This window comes from Sapajus apella, unplaced genomic scaffold (assembly GCF_009761245.1).
Source record: "Sapajus apella isolate SASKATOON/1434 unplaced genomic scaffold, GSC_monkey_1.0 scaffold140, whole genome shotgun sequence".
In the NCBI taxonomy this organism is placed as follows: Eukaryota; Metazoa; Chordata; class Mammalia; order Primates; family Cebidae; genus Sapajus; species Sapajus apella.
In genome coordinates, this window is record NW_022437080.1 from 2,838,079 (window position 1) to 2,861,866 (window position 23,788).

At 38.4% G+C, this 23,788-nt stretch overlaps 1 protein-coding gene across 1 annotated transcript in view; it reads left to right on the top strand.

The window, feature by feature from the left end:
* WDR33 (WD repeat domain 33) overlaps positions 1-23,788 on the top strand; it is a 111,330-nt gene that overhangs the window by 38,927 nt on the left and 48,615 nt on the right. Inside the window, exons 2-7 of the mRNA XM_032263928.1 lie at positions 1,952-2,178; positions 3,935-4,003; positions 4,690-4,794; positions 7,715-7,810; positions 8,007-8,158; positions 9,843-9,940. Coding sequence (XP_032119819.1) covers positions 1,975-2,178; positions 3,935-4,003; positions 4,690-4,794; positions 7,715-7,810; positions 8,007-8,158; positions 9,843-9,940 — 724 coding nt within the window. The 5' untranslated portion in view covers positions 1,952-1,974. The remainder of the gene's footprint in view (positions 1-1,951; positions 2,179-3,934; positions 4,004-4,689; positions 4,795-7,714; positions 7,811-8,006; positions 8,159-9,842; positions 9,941-23,788) is intronic.

The following is a 23,788-nucleotide window of genomic DNA, read 5'->3' on the forward strand; positions in this document are numbered from 1 at the left end:
ATTTTTTAGTAGGGATGGGGTTTACCATGTTGGTCAGGCTGGTCTTGAATTCCTGACCTCAGGTAATCTGCCCTCCTCTGCCTCCCAAAGTGCTGGGATTACAGGCATGAGCCGATACACCTGGCCTGTAATTATTTTATTATTTTATTTTATTTTTGAGACAGGATCTTGTTCTGTTACCCAGGTTGGAGTTCAGTGGTGCTATCATGGTTCACTGCAGCTTTGACTCCCCAGGCTCAAGTGATCCTTTCACATCAGCTTCCTGAGTAGTTGGGACTGCAGGTGCTCCCTAGCACACTGGGCGAATTAAAACTTTTTTTTTTTTTGGTAGAGATGGAATCTCGCTATGTTGCCTAGGCTGGTCTTGAACTTTTGGCCTCAAGTGCAGTCCTGCTTGGCTTACGAAAGTGCTGAGATTACAGATGTGAGCCACCATGCCTGGCTTGATTTTTAAAATGTGCTTAAAATTTATTTTAAAATAATGCATATTTGTATTATTGGCATGTAAGTTTAAATGCAGAGCATTGAATTAGAAAACTATAGGGTCTTGACAGTTTTCAGATATAAACTTAGTTACCTTTATAAATATGTAAATACACATACCGAGAAATAAGCTTCTGTGGTATTTTGCTCCTGAAATTTGGGCATACATACTTTTTTTTGTACATTATAGATATAAAATAAGACAGTTTCTTTTTCTGTACTATTCCTAGGAAATTTAAAAGGACAAAAATCAAATTTTAAAGAGCATTTAATGAATCTTGTAGAAAATGGAGTCTTAACAGTAAACATAGAAATAGTATGTTTTACTGTCAAAAATCTAAGTGAAATTTTAATTAAAAAAGTATAAGTCCAGGCTTGGCTCATGGCCTGTAATCTCAACACTTTAGGAGGCCAAAGTATGAGGATCTCTTGAGCCCCAAAATTTGAGACAAGCCTGGGCAACACGTGAGATCTTATCTCTAGAAAAAAGAAAAAAAAGAGTGAACAGTTCCCATTGATTCTGCCTTCTTTTATTTCATAAACATAAACATATACCCATCCACTAACTCATACATACACACCCTGCCCCAAGCTGTTATGAGTTGTGCTTTTTTTCTTCCATCAGGCATAATTTGACAACAAATACCTATTAGCACTTACTCTGTGAATTAGTCTTTCCCTGCCCCCTCTCTCCCTCCTTCCTTCTTTCCAACAGGGTCTGTCTCTGTCACTCAGGCTGGAGTGCAGTGGCACGATCATGGCTCACTGCAACCTCAAAATTCTGGACTCAAGTGATCCTCCGGTTTCAGCCTCCAGAGTAGCTAGGACTACAGGTGCATGCTATCATGCCCAGCTAATGTTTTTATTTTTTTGTAGAGCTGGGGTCTCACTATGTTCCCCAGGCTGATCTTAAACTCCTGGCCGCAAGTGAGCCTTCTGCCTTGACGTTAGTCTTTTTCAAAATGTTACTGGTCTGTCATTGGTCTAATATAGTCATGCACCACAAAATGACACTGTGGTCAGTGTCAATGTGGGACCGCATATATGATGGTGGTCTCATAAGATTATAATATAGCATTTTTATCATAATTTTCTATGGTGTCTTTTCTATGTTTAGGTATGTTTAGACACATGATTACTTAACTTTGTGTTACAGTTGCCACTAGTATTCAGTATAGTAACATGCTGTGCAGGTTTGTAACCTAGGAGCATTAGGCTGTACCATGTAGCCTAGGGATTAATAGTAGGCTATACCATCTAGGTTTGTGTAAATACAACTCTGTGACGTTTGTACAATGATGAAATTGCCTAAGGATGCGTCTCAGAACATATGCCTGTTGTTAAGTGATGCATGACTATAGTTTATGTTGATAAGGGAAAAGAAGTGTAAAAAGTGTCAATTTAAAAATGTTTTCAGGCATATTGCAGTGTGGATACTTGTAGTGAAAGTGCTTTTTCCTTATCCTAGTATCCTAGAAGGAAAACATCACCATGGCTACAGAAATTGGTTCTCCTCCTCGTTTTTTCCATATGCCAAGGTTCCAACACCAGGCACCTCGACAGCTGTTTTATAAGCGACCTGATTTTGCACAACAGCAAGCAATGCAACAGCTTACCTTTGATGGAAAACGAATGAGAAAAGCTGTAAACCGAAAAACCATAGACTACAATCCATCTGTAATTAAGTATTTGGAGGTAAGCCTAATCAGTGTATTTCAGATGACCAAACTTTGGTTATTTATTTATTTGTATTTTTATATTTTTTGAGACAGAATTTCTGTCTTCTTGCCCAGTCTGGGGAGTGCAGTGGTGCGGTTTCAGCTCACTGCAACCTCTGCCACCTGGGTTCAAGTGATTCTCCTGCCTTAGCTTCCCAAGTAGCTGGGATTATAGGCACCTGCCACTATGCCTGACTAATTTTTGTAGTTTTAGTAGAGACAGAGTTTTACCATGTTGGCCAGGCTGGTCTCAAACTCCTAACCTCAGGTGATCTGCTCGCCTCAGCCTCCCAGAGTGCTGGGATTACAGGCATGAGCCACCGTGCCTAGCCAAGAAGATGATTTTTTAGATGTAGTGTAATAAGTATGTATACCTTTGTTAGTTGAATTAGTGGGATGAGGTGGAATTTCAAATTGGCTCATTTAGGGAGAACCCCAAGCCACTAGTACTTTGTAAAATTCTGTGCCTATATCATCTTCTACAAAATCATTAAAAGTAGACTCCATTTTAGAAATAGGATTTGCTCTAAAAGTTCACAAATTAGAAGAGAGTACTTTCATTGCTAGGCCAACCTTAAAACCCTTGTTAAACCTGCAGTATATATGAAATAATGCAAGACTACCAACATAGGAATATTTTTGTGGGAATGTACTTTCAGAACTGCAACTTTGGGTTTCAGAGACAGGGAAGGAGTACATGGATTCTCCCGCTTCCAAGCCTTGGTGGTAGGTACTTCTTAGAGACAGGAAAAGGGCTTGCCGTTCAAGAGTATTGAACACCTGGTTCAGTCCTATACATTAAAAGCAACTTCGGCTTAGTAAGTAAAGGCAAGCAGGGGTCTACCTACAGTTTCCCTTTAGAGTTCTTTATTTACTTGTCTCAACGTAGGAATTAGCATTATTAGTAATGCACCCTATTAGGTTCACTGGGTTTAGGTCTGTTCTCCTATGAAAATTTGTCTGCTTTTCATTACCTTAGACCTGTGGTTAAAAACCCATTTGCATATTGGGCCTAATTAGTATGTTGCAGGCATACAGGAGAAAGAGATTCAGAGATAAAGACAGATTTTGATTTTTCTGGAAATTTCAATTGCGAAAGTAGACTTGGAAAGAGGTTGAGAGAAATCAGGAAAACCAAGGACAAGATATGAAGAATTGTTTTGTGCTAAGGGCTTTGAAGAAATTGGGGATGTCTGTCTACCCCCTCTGCTGTTTCCTTTTCTTAAAATAGATACTGTTGGGACCAATAGTTTAAGTGGGTAGGGGCTAATATGATAAAGTGAGGAGGCAAGAGTTTTTTTTTTTTTTTGAGATGGAATGTTGCTCTCTTGCCCAGGCTGGAGCGCTGTGGTACCATCTCAGCTCACTACAACCTCCGACTCCCCGGTTCAAGCAATTTCCAGCTAATTTTTGTATTTTTAGTAGAGACAGGGTTTCACCATGCTGGCCAGGCTGATCTCAAACTCCTGACCTCAAGTGATCCGCCTGCCTTGGCCTCCCAAAGTGCCGGGATTATAGGTGTGAGCCACTGGGCCTGGCGAGGAGGAAGGTTCTAAGCAATGTTAGTAGGATCAGAAGGGAAAGCTCTCTAAGGCACCCACTATTTGTTTTAGAAAACAATATTTTAAAATCCTGTTTGCTATTCATTGAATAGCTTAGGTTTTGTTAATAATTTCAAATTGAGTATAATTAGACCATCTAGTCAGTAATTGATATATTTATTTATTTAACAGAACAGAATATGGCAAAGAGACCAGAGAGATATGCGGGCAATTCAGCCTGATGCAGGTTATTACAATGATGTAAGTATATGATGCGTCATACTAGCTTAATAAACACTTCCTTGCTTGAATATTTTAGCCTAAAAATATGTGGCTTCAAGTCCAAAATGGTCTTTTCTTTTTACATTTTTATAATTAAAATATTCCCAAAGGGATAATGTAACATGTCTGTATAACCATGGGTTATATTTTTGTCTCAATTTAGATTTTCCTTTTAATCTAATGATGGTAAATTTTTGATTTGGGACTTAAAGCGGTGTCCAACAAGAAGTTGAATAATCTAAAATCTTATCATGGAAAGTTAATTTTAACTTTCTTAAAACTTAAATTTGAACTTAATTAGCTTTATGTGAACATATTTAATTGTGTTAACTTTGAGTACTAACTGGGGAAGTCTGGTGATTTTCTTGTTTATTTAGTTATAATGGGTATTTAACTTTCCTGTGTCTTACATTTCTTCACTTAATTAATAGACTAATTGTTTTTTTATTTTGTTTTGTGTGTGTGTGTGTGTGTGTGTGTGTGTGTGTGTGTGTGTGTGTGTGTTTAATAGACTAATTGTAATAATCCTTTATAATCGTTTTTAGGAAAAGTTTTATATGGTCCCCAGTTTGTCTTAAACGTTGAAATCATTACCTTGCCACATTTCTGGTTTCTGCCTTGTATGTAATCAGGAGCTCTAAGAACCCAATTTTCCTTTTTTGTAGCTGGTCCCACCTATAGGAATGTTGAATAATCCGATGAATGCGGTAACAACAAAATTTGTTCGGACATCAACAAATAAAGTAAAATGCCCGGTATTTGTTGTTAGGGTAAGTATTCTGTTGGATATTTTGGGGGGAAAATTAATCTTGAGTTATACAGCAAATTTATTTGACAGGGCAAAGAAAATGAAACATTATTTTAAAAGTATATCTGGGCTAAAAATTGGTTTATTCCTAGTAACTTTATTTTAAAATATCCAGTTGTTTATCTGGTTTATCACCATTAAGTGAGATACCACTTTGGGATTGTTTTTCTTCATGTGCTAATTTCTGTAGAATTCTCTCTGAATACATGGATACGTATTGTAGCCGCAGAGTTGTCTTTGAATAGGAATGCTTTTGTTCCTGTATACAAAGCAGCATCCCAAGATAAATGAAAAATACTTAGGAGTTACTAGGCAGGAAAATATCTGAGAAAGCTGAAGAACTGTGGTGTACCGTAAGTTTTAGTTCTGTGAAGGTACCTAGTAGGCACCTTTAAACTGAAATTTTAAAAATATAATTTTAAATTTTAACCCTTATTTTTATAGATGGTAATGTAATCATTTTCTTCTTTATGTTTATATTATTCCACTTCCTAGCTAATGGACTTGTTGGTTAACAGTATCCAGAGATGTAGAATGGTTAACAGTCTAAGTTGAGCAAATAACAGTTGGAAAAAAAAAATGAGACTGAGAAAAGACAATTGTAAACATTAGTGGCAGATGAGGAAAATAAGCAGATCTTCTGATATCAGAGGAGTATGATAGCAAGGAGAACCAAAAGGTCTTAGGAGAGAGATGGCAGTCTGAACTCCATGGAAATAGCTGCATTTAGTGTTAGGCCTCCTATTTGCCTCCGTGGCCTTAGGCAGTAGAAACATCAGTAAAGGGCCGGGCATGGTGGCTCACACCTGTAATCCCAGCACTTTGGGAGGCAGAGGCGGGTGGATCACCTGAGGGTGGGAGTTTGAGACCAGTCTGACCAATAGGATGAAACCTCGTCTCTACTAAAAATACAAAAATTAGCCAGGCGTGGTGGCATGCACCTTTAATCTCAGGTACTTGGGAGGCTGAGACAGAAGAATTGGTCCCAGGAGGTGGAGGTTGCAGTGAGCTGAGATTGTGCCACTGCACTCCAGCCTGGGCAACAAGAGCTAAAGCCCTACTCCAAAAAAAAAAAAAAAGAAACATCAGTAAAGAAACATTGTGGCCAGGCATGGTGTCTCATGCCTATAATCCCAGCACTTTGGGAGGCTGAGGCAGGCAGATCATGAGGTCAGGAGTTTGAGATCAGCCTGGCCAATATGGTGAAACCCCGTCTCTACTAAAAATACAAAAAATTAGTTAGGTGTGGTGGCATGCACCTGTAGTCCCAGCTACTCAGGATGCTGAGGTAGGAGAATCATGGTTGCAGTGAGCCAAGATCGCACCACTGCCCTCTGGCCAGGGCAACAGAGCAAGACTCTGTCTTAAAAAAATAAAAAAAAGAAAGAAACATTGTTACGTGAGTATAGGCAACCAGTGTATAGTATAATTTTTTTTCTAATCAGGGGAATTTGGTCAAAGGGATATAATGTGCAGCTAATTTTAATATCCTCTTAACATAACATGGCAAACCTTTTTGGAAAGAATAAAATCCAAGCACGCCATATCTGATAAGGTGGGTAAATGCTCTCATGTGGGGATTACGCTATAAGGTTTTAGGAAGAATTTGTACATAGTAGAGGCGCAGTCACAAAAGGTATTAAGATATAAAGACTGTGGGCTCTGTGTCTACAGTTTGGTTGTCTGTAGTATTGACTGGGTTAGGATCCATACGAGATAACAGAAACTAGAAAGGGAGGAGGCTTTTATCTGTTAATCAAAACTGTGACTTACAGGTAAACAATAAAAAGCCAAACTATCACATATATTTGTGTAATTTAAGAAATAACCTTTATATATCCTAGCCTACGGTTTCTTTAGGCACATACATATTTTTCTACTTTGTCACAGTTTTTATTTTGGAAAATAGGATTGTTGTGTAAACATTTTGTATGTTTGCGTCTTTTAAGGAAAATCAGTGTGTGATCCATCTTAGAAACTTGAAAATGAAAAGTTAAAAAAAAAAAAAAGATTTCAAATTAACCAGCACATATGTCACAGATTTCCTTTAGTATACAAATTGTAATATTAAAATAATGATGTAAAAATATTTAAAGGGCTTTAAGTGCCAAAAGTAAAAAAGTGTTTTAAGTGTAATTTGAAAGGAGAAAAGGGTTTAAGTGCAAAAAGAATTACTGGTATAGTCATTCCCTGAAAATATATACCTCTATTGTGTATCAATAAAAAATTAAAAATATTGGTGTAGTGTTAATTAGTCATGGCACAATTTATGGTTTTTTTTGAGAGTAGATCAGCATAAGACTTGTCACTGCTTGGTACTTTGGATGGAGGAGAGCTTACAATTTTATTTTGAAGTATGTTTAGCTGCAGGAAGAGTTTGATAGCTTCAGTTCCCTTAAATTGGTACTTGTTATTATCTTGTTTTTTTAATTGAATACTGGTAACTTTTCTTTCTAGATTTGTCTCCTAGTACTTGTAAGCACCAAATCCTTTATTTAGTCTTTGAGTTGTGGTGGTGACTGATCACCTTATTTATGTTAGTCTCTCATATAGCCTAGGAAATGAGGTCTTTGCATATTCTATTTTGAAATAGTCTTTACCATTCATAGGTGTGTGTAATTTAGTGAGTAGGGGCATGTACTCCTCATGTACTTAGTATCTTTAATTTAGCTAAGAAGCCAGAGTACTAGAGCTTTTCCTGCACTGCGTTAGGCTCTTTTCTGACAGAGTACTTCTGATAAAGCTGAGCTACATTTAAGTGAAAGTATCATCTACTTAGTGTCAGTTATTGCATGTTTTATAAATATCTTTAACATGTTTTCAAAGTTAGTGAAATTGGAGGATGTGTGCCCTTGTATAACCTTTCTTTTTTTCTCCCTTAGTGGACCCCAGAAGGAAGACGCTTGGTCACTGGAGCTTCTAGTGGGGAGTTCACCTTGTGGAATGGACTTACTTTTAATTTTGAAACAATATTACAGGTAATAGTAATCACCAGATGATACATCATCCTGTGGTACTGTGAAGAACTTGAGATATACGGTAGTCACTTCATTGGCATTGTTAAACTTAGAATTGGACAAATCATTACCTCGAGTCAGTACATGCTCTTGTAAGCCTTTAATCATATATTCTTTGAAGCAGCACCTTACTAATTAATGTTTTCTGTTTTCATAGGCTCACGACAGCCCAGTGAGGGCCATGACGTGGTCACATAATGACATGTGGATGTTGACAGCAGACCACGGAGGATATGTGAAATATTGGCAGTCGAACATGAACAACGTCAAGATGTTCCAGGCACATAAGGAGGCGATTAGAGAGGCCAGGTTTATACACAATATACCATTTTCTGTAGTCCCTATTGTCATGGTTAAATTATTCTCTAAGTGTATTCTGGGTGCAGAGATGCATGGGCTCTGTCAGATTCTGGGAAACTTTCTGCACCCTATAAGCACAATATTTTTCTTTGTTTTCACACATTCACCATTTTGCTGGCACCTTTCTGAAGTAGTGTTGTCCCGGTATCAGCCTTTGCAATATGTTAGAGATGTATTGTCTGCCGCATTTTGCACTGGTTTTCTCTTTTCATTTATGATTAATAATGTGTATACTTTATTCCTTTTTATTATCTACTGTGTAAGACAAGAATATTTCATTCCAAATAAAGAATTCAGTCTTTAATTATGCAACTGAATAAAATCTAAAGCCTACAGAAAACAACTTCAGAATTCACACAAAGTGGAAAAAGGCTTAAGTGAAGACCTGGTTGGCTTGGTTATGCCACGACTTCCAAAGGAAAGTATAGGACTAAAAACCCTCACAGATAACTGGATGTGGCAAACATTAACGGATTAATGAATGGGTTCTTCAAGCTTTGCAGCTGTAAGCAGATCATTGTGAAGAAGACTCTAGGACTTTTCTTCTGATTCACTGTTGATAACATCACTTATGCAAATGTATACAATAAGTGGAGTTTAAAATATTTTCAGTGAGTTGTACATTTTTACATATCAGTGAGATATGTATAGTAAAACTGGGGGAAAAAGTTCCAAATACAAGCCTGAAGAATTGCTGCAGCCTCAGAATAAAGCTAAGCAGCATTCTTTAAGGTTGTGCCACCCATGTGTGGGAGGAGGTTGACATCTTTATAGAAACATCATCCACTGTAGTCATTTGCTTATATTTGCAGAATCTTAACAGAAATTGTTGGATGAACATCCTTCTGCTTTGTAGATTTTGCGTTAGTGCCATGCCCATACATTGAGTTTACACAGTTGATCCTTTCTTAGTCATAGGATTCCAAAGTTCAAGGGAGTTCTTAGTGTTAGTTGAGAAACTTGATCGTCTTTCACTACTGGGAAAAACTGGCTCCTTCTTGCAGTGGATTCTTTGGCTTTAAACACAAGTCTGAATGTCGTTATTTTAAAGTTTTCCTCAAAAGGTGCAACATCCATGGAATAGCTTGCTAGGAAGATGTGAAAGTTTTCTACCGACCTTTAGAACAGATGAGAAACATCACATGTAGGGATGGTTAGCAATCAGTCTTCTAGTAGACTGCCCACATTGTTTCAGCTTATCATTTCATGAAGTGTTGGAGGCAGAAGCTGATGATAATTTTTGGGAGCAGTATTCGTGTGCGATTTAAAAGACTGCAGGAATACTGCAGAAATATAATCCATTTAGTTTTACCGCTTAAGGCAGCGTCATGTGATTTCCTGGTATGATAGGAAATAGAGAAGGAACATGGATAGCATTAGCACTAATAATACACACGTGAAGTTCTCAGAATACTGATGGTTGAAAACTCAGAAACAACTGCTCCGTTGAAGTCTTCTTTTGATGAGATGCCTGTGTTAGTTGACAACATTCGCTTTAAGGGCTTCTTCACTGGAATTCTGCCCTCTCCTGTTTATAATGCAGCACCGTGTTTTTATTTTTCCCTGTCTGAGAAGCACAGATTATCTGTTAAATGCTGACTTCTTTCCCCTGCTGTGTGTCTTCATGTAACAGTTTCTCACCCACGGATAATAAATTTGCTACATGCTCTGATGACGGCACTGTTAGAATCTGGGACTTTCTTCGTTGCCATGAGGAAAGAATTCTCCGAGGTACGTGTACTAACAGTACTGATTGGAATATTTAAACAGGGAAGACATTTGTGGTTGAATCATCACAAAACCACAATACTGGCCTACATCTCCATTCAATTGTTTTACATGTACACACCGTCTCAGGCTCTTCAAAAAAACCAACACTTTCCCTGATTCACAGTCATTTTGTAGGTTTTTACTACCAGTGTCATCTTTGAATTTTTCAGCTATGAATTAAATACAAGAGGCCCCTCTCCTTACTTGTTTATCTGTATGCGTCTTTTAGGCTGTATTCCTTTTCCTTTCCTGTAGCCAGCGTACTTGCTCCCAACATATGGACAGTGTGGTTTGATTTAGATAGTTCTCATTCTCCTGGCTGCCCTTTCACAATGTGAGTTAACCAACAAGACAGAGGCATCAAAGCTACACTTCTTAGTGTTACTATTTCTGAAAGCAGTTGGTTTTGCAGTACACCACATTTGTACTACATGGCCTGCTTGTTACTAAGTTGGGGAGGCATTGCTTGTTTACTTTTGTTGATTTCATAATTAATAAAGAAACCTCTATGAATTCATTCTATAACTGAAGTCCATATTCTCACTTCGATTATTTTAGATTATGATTAGAATATTGGACTCTGTAAAATGAGACTGTTGAAATACTAACAGTATATCAATGTGAGTTACATGAATTCAGTGGTGGTAGAGTTAAGGAATTTGTTGTATATGTGCAATACAAACATCACAACGAAGAGACTTCTAACTGGATCCTATTAGTTTATTAAGTAGGAAGGTACTTTTCTCAGGTGCTTAATTTGAACCTGTTAAACGTACTGTTTAACAAACAGTATCTTCTACTCCATATCCTTGATTCTAGAATGCCACAAAAGTACCATCTTTCTCTGACACAAATGCAGGGAGGGAGGATGGGTGCTACAGGTGTTGGGTGTCAAATTGTTATTCAGAGCCTTTCCCTATGTTCAAGAGTCAGCAGAGATCGTTGTCTCAGTGAATCGTAAGTTTCCCACAGCTTTTCAGAGCTTTATCTATAGCATGTAATGTTGACGCTTTGGAGACAGGAAAGACTCTTGAGATACTTTAACCTTATTTCAGTCCATATTTCAAGCCAGCATCTTCAATCACATTTGCTTAAACACTCCTGACTTTGTGCATTTTGTTTGGGTTGATCCACAGTAGTGTATGATTATAGCTTTCATAAGGATAGGGAACCTGTCACATTGAGGAAGTATACTCACTATAAAGGTCATAATATTGTATAACTTCAGAATGAGACAAAGGCTTTGAGATCATCTTGTCAGCGTCATTTTATGGATGAGCACCATGACTCCAAGGGTGTAAGTGACATGTTCAAAGCCAGGACTAGAATCTTACTTGGCACCCAGCTCAATGCCACACTTAGGTTGAATCTTTCCTCACTATTAGTCTTAGCTATTAAACAGAAATAAGTTAAATATTTTCTAAGTTTTTAAAATCCTAGAAACTTTCAGAAAATGAAATAATTTTATTTATTAAAACTAACTCTAGAGAATTAAAACAACTAATTTTACAGTGGACTGTACTAACTGAAGTCTGATCTGAAACCACTTTGCAGCTTGGATTTTAAGAAGAAGGAAATCTGTGTGATAATGTTTTTCAATCCCATGATCCAGTGAAGCATTATTCCGTTTTGGTAATGAAAGGGTTTTATTAAGAATTTTCTTCTGGAATTTAGAGTGTGCAGGGGATATTAACTAGCAGTTATATATTTTCAAATAAGTCCAGGTAAATTTAGATGAAGCTAAGTATCATAAATGAGAGTTGAGATTTTTGTATGCGGGCTCATTGTTTTAGGTTTTTACTATGGAAATTTCAAACATGCACAAAGGTATAATGAGCCTTCACATACTTTGAGGATTTACATTCTAGCTTTCTAATATCGTGTGATTCTTTTAAAAAATATTCTACTTGCTTTATAGTCATAATATTTTTAGTACCCCAAGACACTTCAGTATGTGAAGCAGATATGAATATATTGAACTAAGTTGATTATACCACCCAAGCAGTAATTCTGATAGCAAGTCTGGTGTAGGAGAAGAGTTATTAGATTCCAATTGTGTGTTTTCTGTCATTTCTCACTTTTCCAAATTTTCTGCATCTAAGAGCTTCCCATCCTCCCCTTGGTGAGTTGTGGGGTCAGAGGGATGGTGGATTGGCGGTTCTTTCAAGGGATGATGAGAAGTTCTTTAAATGTGAAGTGAACTTATTTAGCGCTACTGAGAGAAAATTGGATCACAAAGTCAAACAAATAGGGACAGGATATTCAGACCTCTAAAATATCAGTCGCCCTTTATTAAGGATGATGTTCATGTAACACACGTAGACTCTGTGGCATCAGGCAGATAAGCATACTCCTTTGCATTGTTAGTGTTGTGTGGCAGGCCATTACTTTTGGAGTTAACTGTTAAGAAAATATAAGAATACTCTATTTAAGGGGAGTTTGTGATCATATAGTTGAACTCTCTATCAAATACTTTTCTACAGCATTCCTAAAAAACAGTCTTCTATTCACAAACATTTTCAGTGATGGAGTATTCCCTACTTCACATGAATTCCTTTTAATTTTAGACAGCTCTACTTTTCAGGGAGTTCTTGCATTATATCCGAAATCTGCTTCCTTACAAGGCGTCTGGCTTACAGAATACCAAAAATTAAGTCTGCACTTCAGTCACATGGCAAGCCGTTAAGTATTAAAAGACAGCTGTAGGCCAGGCTCATGGCTGTAATCCCAGCACTTTGGGAGGCTGAGGTGGGCGAATCATGAGGTCAGGAGATCGACACCATCCTGGCTAACATGATGAAACCCCGTTTCTACTAAAAATATAAAAATTAGCCAGTTGTGGTGATGGGCACCTATAGTCCAGCTACTTGGGAGGCTGAGGCTGGAGAATCGCTTGAACTCGGTAGGTAGAGGTTGCAGTGAGCCAAGATCACACCACTGCACTCCACCCTGGGTGACAGAGCGAGACTCCGTCTCAAAAAAAATAAAAAGACAGCTGTAAGGTCTTCTTAACTGAGTTTTTTAGCTTTAAGTATACAGTGTGCCTGTGCATAACAGAAGCCATGATACCATAGTTTTTTTATTATTATTATTTTTTTAAGCAGAGACAGGCTCTGTGTTGCCCAGGCTGGTCTCAAACTCCTCGGCTCAAGGGATCCTCCTGCCTCAGCCTCCCAAAGTGCTAGGATTATAGTGAGGGCCACCACACTGGACCTGTACTTTGAATGCAGAGTTTATAGTTGCTTTTTATTTTTACTTTTTTATTATTTTTAAAATATTTTTGACACCAAGTCTTGCTCTGTCGCCCAGGCTGGGGAGTGCAGTGGTGCAATCTCGATTCACTCTAATCTCTGCCTCTCATGTTCAAGTGATTCTCCTGCCTCAGCCTCCTGAGTAGCTGGGATTACAGGCATGCATCAGGATACCCAGTTTACTTCTGTATTTTTAGCAGAGACTGGGTTTCACCATGTTGGCCCAGGCTGTTCTGTAACTCCTGACCTCACATGATCCACATGACCCGGCCTCCCAAAGTGCTGGTATTACAGGCATGAGCCACTGTGCCTGGCCTGTAGTTGCTTTTTATAATAGTATCATTCTGAGATTGCTCTTAGGCCTAGAAAAGGTCAAAGTTACAGAAGAGAAAAATAATCAGTATCTTCTGAGGTTTAAAATAAGCATAGATCTGTTGTTGGTGGATTTATTATATAAAAGTCCTTGTTGGTTGGCTCATGAGTTGAAAAAAACAGACATTTATGAAATAGAATATACTGCAGCATTGAGAAGCACTATGTATATGTCCACCATTACAAAGGATGTGTAAGTCACCATAGTTTATACACATTTTCTCCTTTTTTTTCTAGTGTTGATTGTGGCGATTTATGGACTGGGATTACAGTAACATTTTTTTACAGTTTTTATTAAAAATTGAAAAAAAATTTCCCCTAGCTTCCCAGCTTATGATAAAATAACATTGTACACACCAGAAATATGTGAACCTAAATGAGCCTGTAAGTTATGTTTACACGTTTGACTCCAACTGAAATAGTACCATTAAAATCTAATAAACAATGAGTATCCTATATTCAAGTTACCTAGTAGACTGTTCTGTAAGATATAACCCTATCCTCATGTTGAGTAGGGAAGGTAAGATATTTTCACAATCGCTGAAGATGTCTGATAGTATGGTAGGAGATCCATGTGAGCGCTTGAAGCGTAGTTTTATCGGCATGTGGAAGCAGATTACTTCATTACTGGCAGGTTGAAAATATAGAATAAGTAAGAATATGGAAATAAATTTTACTGAGAGGCATTATGTTCTTTTAATTTGTTTCCCACAGCCTCACGCCTCCCTATTATACTCGTAAAGAGAATCAGCTAACAAATTTTAGCATGCTTTAATTTTGTATTACCTTCTTGATTTTAACAATAATAGCTGACACATTATACTTACAGTATATCAGGCATATTGTAAGTAGTTTGTTTAATCTTCCCAGTAGTCCTATGCGAGCAGTACTGGTTGTTCTTCATTTTACAAATGAGTAAACCAGGCCAGGCGCGGTGGCTCACGCTTGTAATCCCAGCACTTTGGGAGGCCGAGACAGGTGGATCACGAGGTCAAGAGATCGAGACCATCCTGGTCAACATGGTGAAACCCCGTCTCTACCAAAAATACAAAAATTAGCTGGGCATGGTGGCGCACGCCTGTAGTCCCAGCTACTCGGGAGGCTGAGGCAGGAGAATTGCTTGAACCCAGGAGGCGGAGGTTGCGGTGAGCCGAGATCGCGCCATTGCACTCCAGCCTGGGTAACGAGCGAAACTCCGTCTCAAAAAAAAAAAAAAAAAACAAATGAGTAAACCAAGGTACCAGAAAGTTAAATAAACCTGTCAAAGGTCATATAGCTTGTAAGAGCTGAGGCTTGGATTTGAAGCCTGTTTGTTTGGCCCCAGTGTTCATGCTCTTAACTACTATGTTAAACTGTCTCTTTTATGTTTTAAATGAATGCCAGCAACAGTGCCTTCTTAAGCTGTAATGACATAATTGTGAAGTAAAGATGTTTTTGGGGGAGAAGGGTGTAGGTGGAGGAAACGAGGTACTCAAGTTCATTTTCTAACATTCTTTAAAATTGTAGAGGTTATAGTGAATGTAACAAAAATATTAAACCATAGCTAATGGTTCCCACTACAAATGGGTTATAAGATTTATTAAATAGAACATGGACATAAGCAGTTCTGTTGAGACTTATGCAGGAGTTTTTAGTTTTCAAATAGAATACTAATGGAATGGAAATGAACACTTCAGTACTCATCCCACAGATTAAGAAAAATAATATTATTGCTAATACTTTCGATAAGTCTCTGTGTGCCCCTTCAGGATTGTATTTCACTGTGGTTTACACTAAATGGGATGACCGCTGTCTACACGAAGATCTTTTGGTTTGGCAGTGTGGTTTTGAACTGTGTGAAGACACATTTACAGAGTTTGAGTGTTCCAAAAAATGGGTGCTTTTTATTGGAAATGACTTTGTTACTAAAGTAAAATTGGCAAGCCATGTAGTTTATGATAATGAACCTAATTTATTTCTGTAAGGTTTTACAAAACACTCTGCAGAATTGTTTACCCCCAAGACAAAAAACAGAAACACCTTTAAAGAAAAATTCCTTACGTTGACTTAGCATGCTTTTAATATTAAAAGCACTTCAAGCATATCTCATTTAACCATCCTAACAACCACCTGGACCCATTTTACATACAGCTACCTGTATTTTCTACCCAGTTTCTTTCTTTGAGGAAGTGTTTCTTTAAGGCACTCTGCAATTCTAAAAAGACTGGATCATGGTAGGTTGTCTTATTATGTAAATAATTATCTGGCTATATTATGAGAGGGAAAAAGGCTTTATATTTAACATCTAAAGCACATTATTTTAAAAAATTTGTGTAGTAGGGTCCTGAAATATTCATTTTACATGATCATATTTTTACAGGAACTGATTAAAATTTTTATGCTGGGCTTTGTTCTTTTAATCTCTGTGCTGATTTAAAATATTGTGCATAATATGACCCAAAACCTGTTGAATGTACCTTTCTTTCAGAGTTGCATGCTGCTGCTGTTATATTTAGTGTCTTAATTAACAGTCAAGAGCCACTCCCAGGCATTCTTTTGTATATGAAGATTCAATTTTTGTTTTGTTTTGTTTTTTGAGACAGGATTTTGCTCTGTCACCCAGGCTGGAGTGCAGTGGCGCAATAATGGCTCACTGCAGCCTCTGCCTCCTGGGTTCAAGCAATTCTTCCACCTCAGCCTCCCCAGTAACTGGGACTACAGGCATGTGCCACCACACCTGGCTTATTTTTGTATTTTTTGGTGGAGATGGGGTTTCACCATGTTGGACAGGCTGGTCTCTTGACCTCAGGTGGTCCACCCGCCTCAGCCTTCCAAAGTGCTGGAATTACAGGCGTGAGCCACCATGCTTGGCTAAATATTCAAATTTTTTAACAGTGACAAATCCCTATGATTAATAATTTAGGCAGTCATTTTTCAGAAAAAGCCTTTATATCTTTATATTGATTAAAGATACAAATTTTCTATAGTTGTCTATTCTGTAGTTGTATGCTTCTGTAAGTTTTGAGTGAGGCTTAAATTTTTGTTCTGATGAATTAGTTACCCTGTTCTATTACAGATCTCACTCAGCTTATCAGGTCTTTGATAGTTTTTAAAGTTAAAATTCTGAGCTTTGGAAAGGCTGATACAATTAGATAAATATATAATATGTCTTGGCTTTTTCATTTTTGGTGAGTAGATTCTTTAATAAAGTATATGATTAAAATATGGTATAACATTGTAAGTTTAGTCAGTGAGGGAAGTATGGAGACAGGGTTTCACCATGTCGGTCAGGCTGGTCTTAAACTCCTGACTTCAAGTGATCTGCTCGCCTCGACCTCCCAAAGTGTTGGGATTACGGGCATGAACCACTTGTGCCTGACTACTTTTTTATAATACACCAGAAAACTGTATCTCAGCAATTTCTGAGAAGTACCTATAGTGCTATGATCTCTTTAATTGTAAAGAGACCAGAATGAGGATTTCTGTTTATAGGAATAAATGGTAGTTTCTGGGTCAGTTATTCCTTTTTACAGGTTGTTTCATAAAATAACCTTAATTTCTCCACATGCACACTAAAACCCTCAAAGCCAAATCTGCCAAGGCCTTTCTCTGTTTTTTCTCTTTGAATGTATTTTGATAATTGGTAGAGCTCACGGTGAGAGAACAGAGTTAATATTGAGGATGGCCTCCTTAGTCTGGCCATCTCCCTATGCCTGTTGGAGACTGTGGGAGTCCTCTCAGTTTCCCAGTTTGTTTTGTCACACATGGAAATTATAAGTATTTTATCATATTGAAACAATTAGAAAATACTGAGGGAAGTCAGCATGAATGCAGAAACAAGGAGTAAAAAAGGATGGGTTCTAGGAACTGCTTGTCAGGGAGCTCAATATTTTATCTGCAACAGAAAATTTTAATGTTATTAAACAAAAGTGGTTTGTGATGCCATTAGTCATTCAGGTTAGAGTAGTAGTTCTTAATCCCATCAGGCCCGATGACTGCTTTTTCAGATAAATAATTTGTGATCTATACACTTCTGAAGTGAACTTCATTGATGACTACCACACATAACTTTCTAAAAAAGTCACCAACGCAAGTATGCACACATGCATGCATGTGCAGGCTTGGAGAAAGAAATCCTTCCAAAGTGCTTATTAAGGGGCTTACTGCATTGAGAAATAGTAATCTGGAATAAATCATGCTAAAATAATCCTGTTTTTTTATAGGATTATTGGAGAGGTCAAGGACATTGTGGCCAGAGCAATATAGGCGATCTTTTAAACTAATTTGTGGATCATGGTAGAGGAATGTGGCTTTTTAGCTGTATGAGTGAAAGGTCATTCCCAAAGAAAGTCTTCCCTGGTTGGTTGTTACCTGTGAGAGAAGTATTCAGAGAGTGCTGTGTAAGGTTCTTTACTTGTCCCGTCCTGTTTAACATTTTATATTAATTGCTTTGTAGATTTATAGCTGATTCAAATCTACAAGTAGAAGTTCACTAGATTTCAGGATTTGAGAAGATGTTGCGAAGTTTAACTTAATAGAAACTTAAAATGTAAAATAAAAGATAAATATGAAGTTCTGTCCTTTGATCAACCTCAGTTCCAGGGTTTGCTAGACTGGTTAATTAGAGTTCCTATAAAAACAATCCTAAGATTTGATTGGCGTGAACCTTTGAGGTGTTATGTTCTTCCCCACTTATTAGAATACTTAATAGATGTTCAGAGTGGTGGAGCTTCATTTTTGAGGGGAGTTTACTGGAATGGAGAACAGTAGAAAAGAGACTTAAGATTATAGTTATTTTCATATATTTAAAGAATATTTTTTGCAAGTAAGATTGGATTTATTTTATATAGGTGTAGAATATAGGTGTTAGGATATAGGACATCATATTTGGATTTCATTTTTTTTCTGTGGAAAGATAAGAGAATGTGGCTAGGCACAGTGACTCATACCTGTAATCCCAGCTCTTTGGGTGGTCGAGGTGGGAGGGTTGTTGAAGTCAGGAGTTTGAGACCAGCCTGGGTGACAAAAGTGAGACCCTGTGTTTACAAAAAAAATGAAAAACGTAGTGGCATGCATGTGTAGTCCTACCTACTCAGAAAGCTGAGGCAGGAGGATTGCTCAAGTCTAGGTGTTAGAGGCTACAGTGAGCTTAGATTGTGCCACTGCACTCTAGCCTGGACGACATAGGGGAGATGCTGTATTTTTTCCTTCCATAAAAGAGAAGAAAAGAGAACGGACTGTTGTGTGGGCTTTTGGGCTTCCCTTTCATGAAATTTTGCCACATTTAGCTTGCCACCTACCTGTCAGGGAAGTTACAGAAAGCATTACCTTTTCAGATGGATGATTGGATTTGATAATATTAACCGGAATTACATTAGTTTTATGTTTCAGGGCAGACCTAAAGTTTGAAAGTCAAGCATTGCAAAGAGTTAAGTGACTAGGATGTACCTCATAAGGAGATGTTGCCAGCCTCCGTTGAGACACTGGATGATGTTATTAACACTATTGTTTGAAGTAGTGGAGTCTCAGAATTACCTAATCTTTCAAAAAATTTTGGAATATTTATGCTTTTTAATTGTATATATACAGTAAGTGCACAAATCTTAAATGTATAGTATAATGTATTTTTTATATTTATGCACTTGCCTTAACTACCTCTGGATAAGATGCAGAATAATTTTAGCAGTCAAAGATTTCTTCATGTCCCTTTTCCACTTTAGCTTTTTACTAGGTGGGTTAGGCTTTGAAAGATGTTTTCATTAAGTTATTTTTCTTTATCTTTTTTTTTTTTGGAGTCTCACTCTGTTGCCCAGGCTGAAGTGCAGTGGAGCGATCTTGGCTCACTGCAACCTCCACCTCCCAGGTTCAAGCGATTCTTCTGCCTCAGCCTCACGAGTAGCTGGGACTACAGGTGTGTGCCACTATGCCTGGCTAATTTTTCTGTTTTTAGTAGAGATGGGGGTTTCACCTTATTGGTCAGGCTGGTCTTGAACTCCTGACCTCATGATCCGCCTGCTTCAGCTTCCCAAAGTGCTGGGATTACAGGTGTGAGTCACCACGCCCGGCATTTTTCTATTTCTTTAGTACTATTCTTTATGTTTTGTGATATTGTGGTTTTTATCTCACCTTCCATTGTGTAGAGTTGTCTTAATTACCTTTCACTGATTTTTGTCTATATTCTGTTTTTAAAAAAACAGATGTAGTTCTGAGTCTAGATGCCTCCATATTCTTTTAAAAATACTGTTTTATTACTTTTTCTGATCAGCGTCATCTGGCAGTCTCCTGCTACTAAAACCAATTCATTGGAAGCATATGAAAAGACACTATTGCATATGGTTATAACCACGAGCTCTAGAAGCTGAATGTTAGTCACAGTTTCAGCTCTTAGGAGCCATGTGTTTCTGGGGCAAGTTACAATACTTTGTGTCCTCATCTATGAAATGAGGTACTCATCTCGTTGAGCTGTCATTTCCAAAGTGAATTTCAGAGCCTGCTTCCAAATCTCTGGACTATTTAAGGATAAAAGTGGTTATTTGAGAACTTTTTTCATTTAAATGTTTTTTAGCCATTCTTGTTATAGTAGTACACGTTTTTATATTTACAAGCAGTCTATAACTATTACTACTTGTTTAAACAAAGTTGTCACTTTTAAATGTTTTTAGACGTAAAAAATTCAGATATGAACTTAGAATTGACCTTTTTAAACTATTATAAAAGGGCTGGGCATGGTGGCCCACACCTGTAATCCCAGCACTTTGGGAGGCCAAGGCAGGCGGATCACTTGAGGGCAGGAGTTCGAGACCAGCTTGGGCAACATGTTGAAACCCCGTCTCTACTAAAGATAAGTTAGCTGGACATGGTGGCATGTGCCTGTAGTCCTAGCTTCTCAGTAGGCTGAGGCAGGAGAATTGCATGAATCCAAGAGGCTGAGGAGGTTTCAGTGTATCGATACCACACCATTGCACTCCAGCCTGGGCAACGAGCAAAACTCCATTACGTACGTACATACATACATACATAATGTCTTATAAAAGGATTTAAAGATTTTATGTTAGTTGTTAGCTGCATCAGATAATTAAATCATGACACGCTGTGGCAAATGTGCTGTCATTGTTTCTTTTGCTGATATAAATTTAGAAGACATGGTGTCTCCCTTTAGCACCATGTCCAACATTTTTGCAGTTCTCTCATTTCTTCAGAAATGTTTTGTGAATTGATGAAGTACCACATTAAGCAGGAATGATACTTACATTGACAGTGAATAGTCTTCACTGTCAGCAGCAGCAGGCTGTGGTGTCCAGACTGTTTCATCGGGACAGCATTTTGTTTTCTTCAGGGGAAGAGCAGGGTTTTTTCCTACTGACCAACCTTAATCACAAGAATTAATCCCTCTTCCATTTAGTGATAAATAAGTTAGATGAACAAATGATAACTCTGGTAAAATGTTACTTCTTTTTGCCATCTTGGATGAATAATATGTCAGCAGTAAGTTAGGAGTCTTGGGGAAAATTTTTGTTGAAGTAGACAAGATTTAAATACAGAGATCTAATGTCATTTTTTGGGCTCTCGGTACCCTCTGCTTCCACCCCATCAAACTTGTCAGTTTGACCAAATGGAGTAGCTGAATTTCCTCTGCCCAGATTCTTCAGTGTAGTTCATTGCAAGATAGGAGCCAAATCCTTACCTGTGACATAGCAGATGTGGGCCTGATTCAGTGATTCTAAGATCAGACGGGTGACGTCTAGAATAAAAAGAGCATTTTAAGTTTAGTGATTTCTGAACTAAAATCCTGCTCCTTTCTTGAGGGCATTATAGTACAGCACTCAGTTTTCTTCTTCTTACTGTAGACCCTAAATATTAAATAACTCAAAAATTTGGTAGTGGTGGCTGGGTGCGGTGGCTCACGCCTGTAATCCCAGCACTTTGGGAGGCTGAGGTGGGTAGATCACGAGGTCAGGAGATTGAGACCATCCTGGCCAACATGGTGAAACCCCACCTCTACTTAATACAGAAAAATTAGCTGGACGTGCTGGTGCGTGCCTGTAGTCCCGGCCACTCGGGAGGCCGAGACAGGGGAATCACTTGAAGCTGGGAGGTGGAGATTGCGGTGAGCCGAGATCGTGCCACTGCACTCCAGCCTGGGTGACAGAGCAAGACTCTGTCTCATAAAAAAAAAAAGTTCGTAGTGGTAATATTAAAAAAATTTTTTTTGTAATGGTTAGATCATTTCATTTTTGTTTCCTGAAATCTATGCAAATTATTCCACTTATGTCTTTTTAAAGTGTATTCTGATTTTAAAATTTATTATTTTTCAGAGACAGGACCTCACTCTGTTGCCCATGTTGGAGTACATCGTCTTGATCATAGCTCACTGTAACCTCAAACTCCTGGCCTTAAGCAATCCTCCTGCCCAATCTGTTTTTTTTTTTTTTTTTTTTTTTAAATAGAGCCTCTTCATTCTAAATATCAATATAATATTATTAATTTGAGACAAGCTCTTGCTCTGTCACCTAGGCTGCAGTGCAGTGGCATGATCTTGGCTTACTGCCACCTCTGCCTGCCAGGCTCAAGCGATCCTCCCACCTCAACCTCCTAAGAAGCTGGGGCTACAGGCATGTGCCACTGTGCGTGGCTAATTTTTGTATTTTTAGTAGAGTCAGGGTTTCACCATGTTGCCCAGGCTGGTCTTGAACTCCTGGGCTCAAGTGATCTGCCCACCTCTGCCTCCCAAAGTACTGAGCCACCATGCTTGGCCATTAATCTGATTTTTTAGAACATTTTTAGTTTTACAGATTTTATGTTTTAATATGCTTGCAAATATAAGTTCCCAAGGATCTTCTGGGAGGAAATAAAATGTTTATATATTAACACAACAATTTGTCAAGAGTATTCACGAGACATTTTGTTTAGTTCATTAAATTCTAGCAGGTAAATCCTTAAGCCAATTACTGTAAAATACCTTGAGGTTTTGAATTAGCTATTTTATATATTTATTTTTACATTTTAACCTCTGAAAGAAATAAAATTAGCTATGTTGTTGCCCACGCTGGAGTGCAGTGGTGCAATCTTGGCTCATTGCAACTTCCAGCTCCCAGGTTCAAGCAATTTTTGTGCCTCAGTCTCCTGGGTTGCTGGGATTACAGGCACACACCACCATGCCTGGCTAATTTTTGTATTTTCAGTAGAGATGGGGTTTCACCAAGTTGCCCAGGCTGGTCTTGAACTCCTGACCTCAAGTGATCCACCCGCCTTGGCCATCCAAAGTGCTGGGATTACAGGCATGAGCCACTGTGCCTGGCCTTCCCTTGTATTCTTGACTTCAAGTCTGTTCTCGGTGGCTCACGCCAGTAATCCCAGCACTTTGGGAGGGCAAAGGCAGGCAGATCACTTGACTCCAGGAGGTTGAGATCAGCCTTGACAACATGGCAAAACCCCATTCATACAAAAAAAAAAATTCAAAAAATTAGCCAGGTGTGTTGGTGTGTGTCTGTTGTCCCCGCTACCAGGGAGACAGGTAAGATGATCTCTTGAACCTGGTAAATCCAAGGCTGCAGTGAGCCGAGATTTTGTCACTGCACTCAGGCCTGGGTGACAAAGTGAGGCCCTTTCCCTCCCGTCCCTGCCAAACGTCTGTTCTCCTGTAGTGAGAAATAAGCTGATACATTTTTGACTTAAGAAGAATCAGATATTAGAAATTTCCGCCTGTGAAATGAAAGGTATTTTAAAGACGAGTGTTGTGGAGAGTTTCAGTTCTTAAGGAGAAACACTGAGGACTGTGATAATTGTAAAGGTTAAGGTTTGGCACAGTTCCTGAAGGCTTGTCTTAAAAGAGAAATTCGTCAACACTGTGGTGTTTCTTTTTTCTTTTTTTTGAGACGGAGTCCTGCTCTTGTCACCCAGGCTGGAGTGCGTGGTGCGATCTCAGCTCACTGCAACCTCTGCCTCCCAGGCTGATGCGATTCTCCTAACTCAGCCTCCCGAATAGCTGGGATTATAGGCGTGTACTACCATGGTAGACTAATTTCTGGTATTTTTAGTAGAGACAGGGTTTCATCATGTTGGCCAGGCTGGCCTTGAAACCCTGACCTCAGGTGATCTGCCAGCCTCGGCCTCCCAAATTGTTGGGATTACAAACCTGAGCCACCACACCTGGGCTTATGGTGTTTCCTCATCATCATTTTATTTATTTTGTTTTGTTGACAGCGGT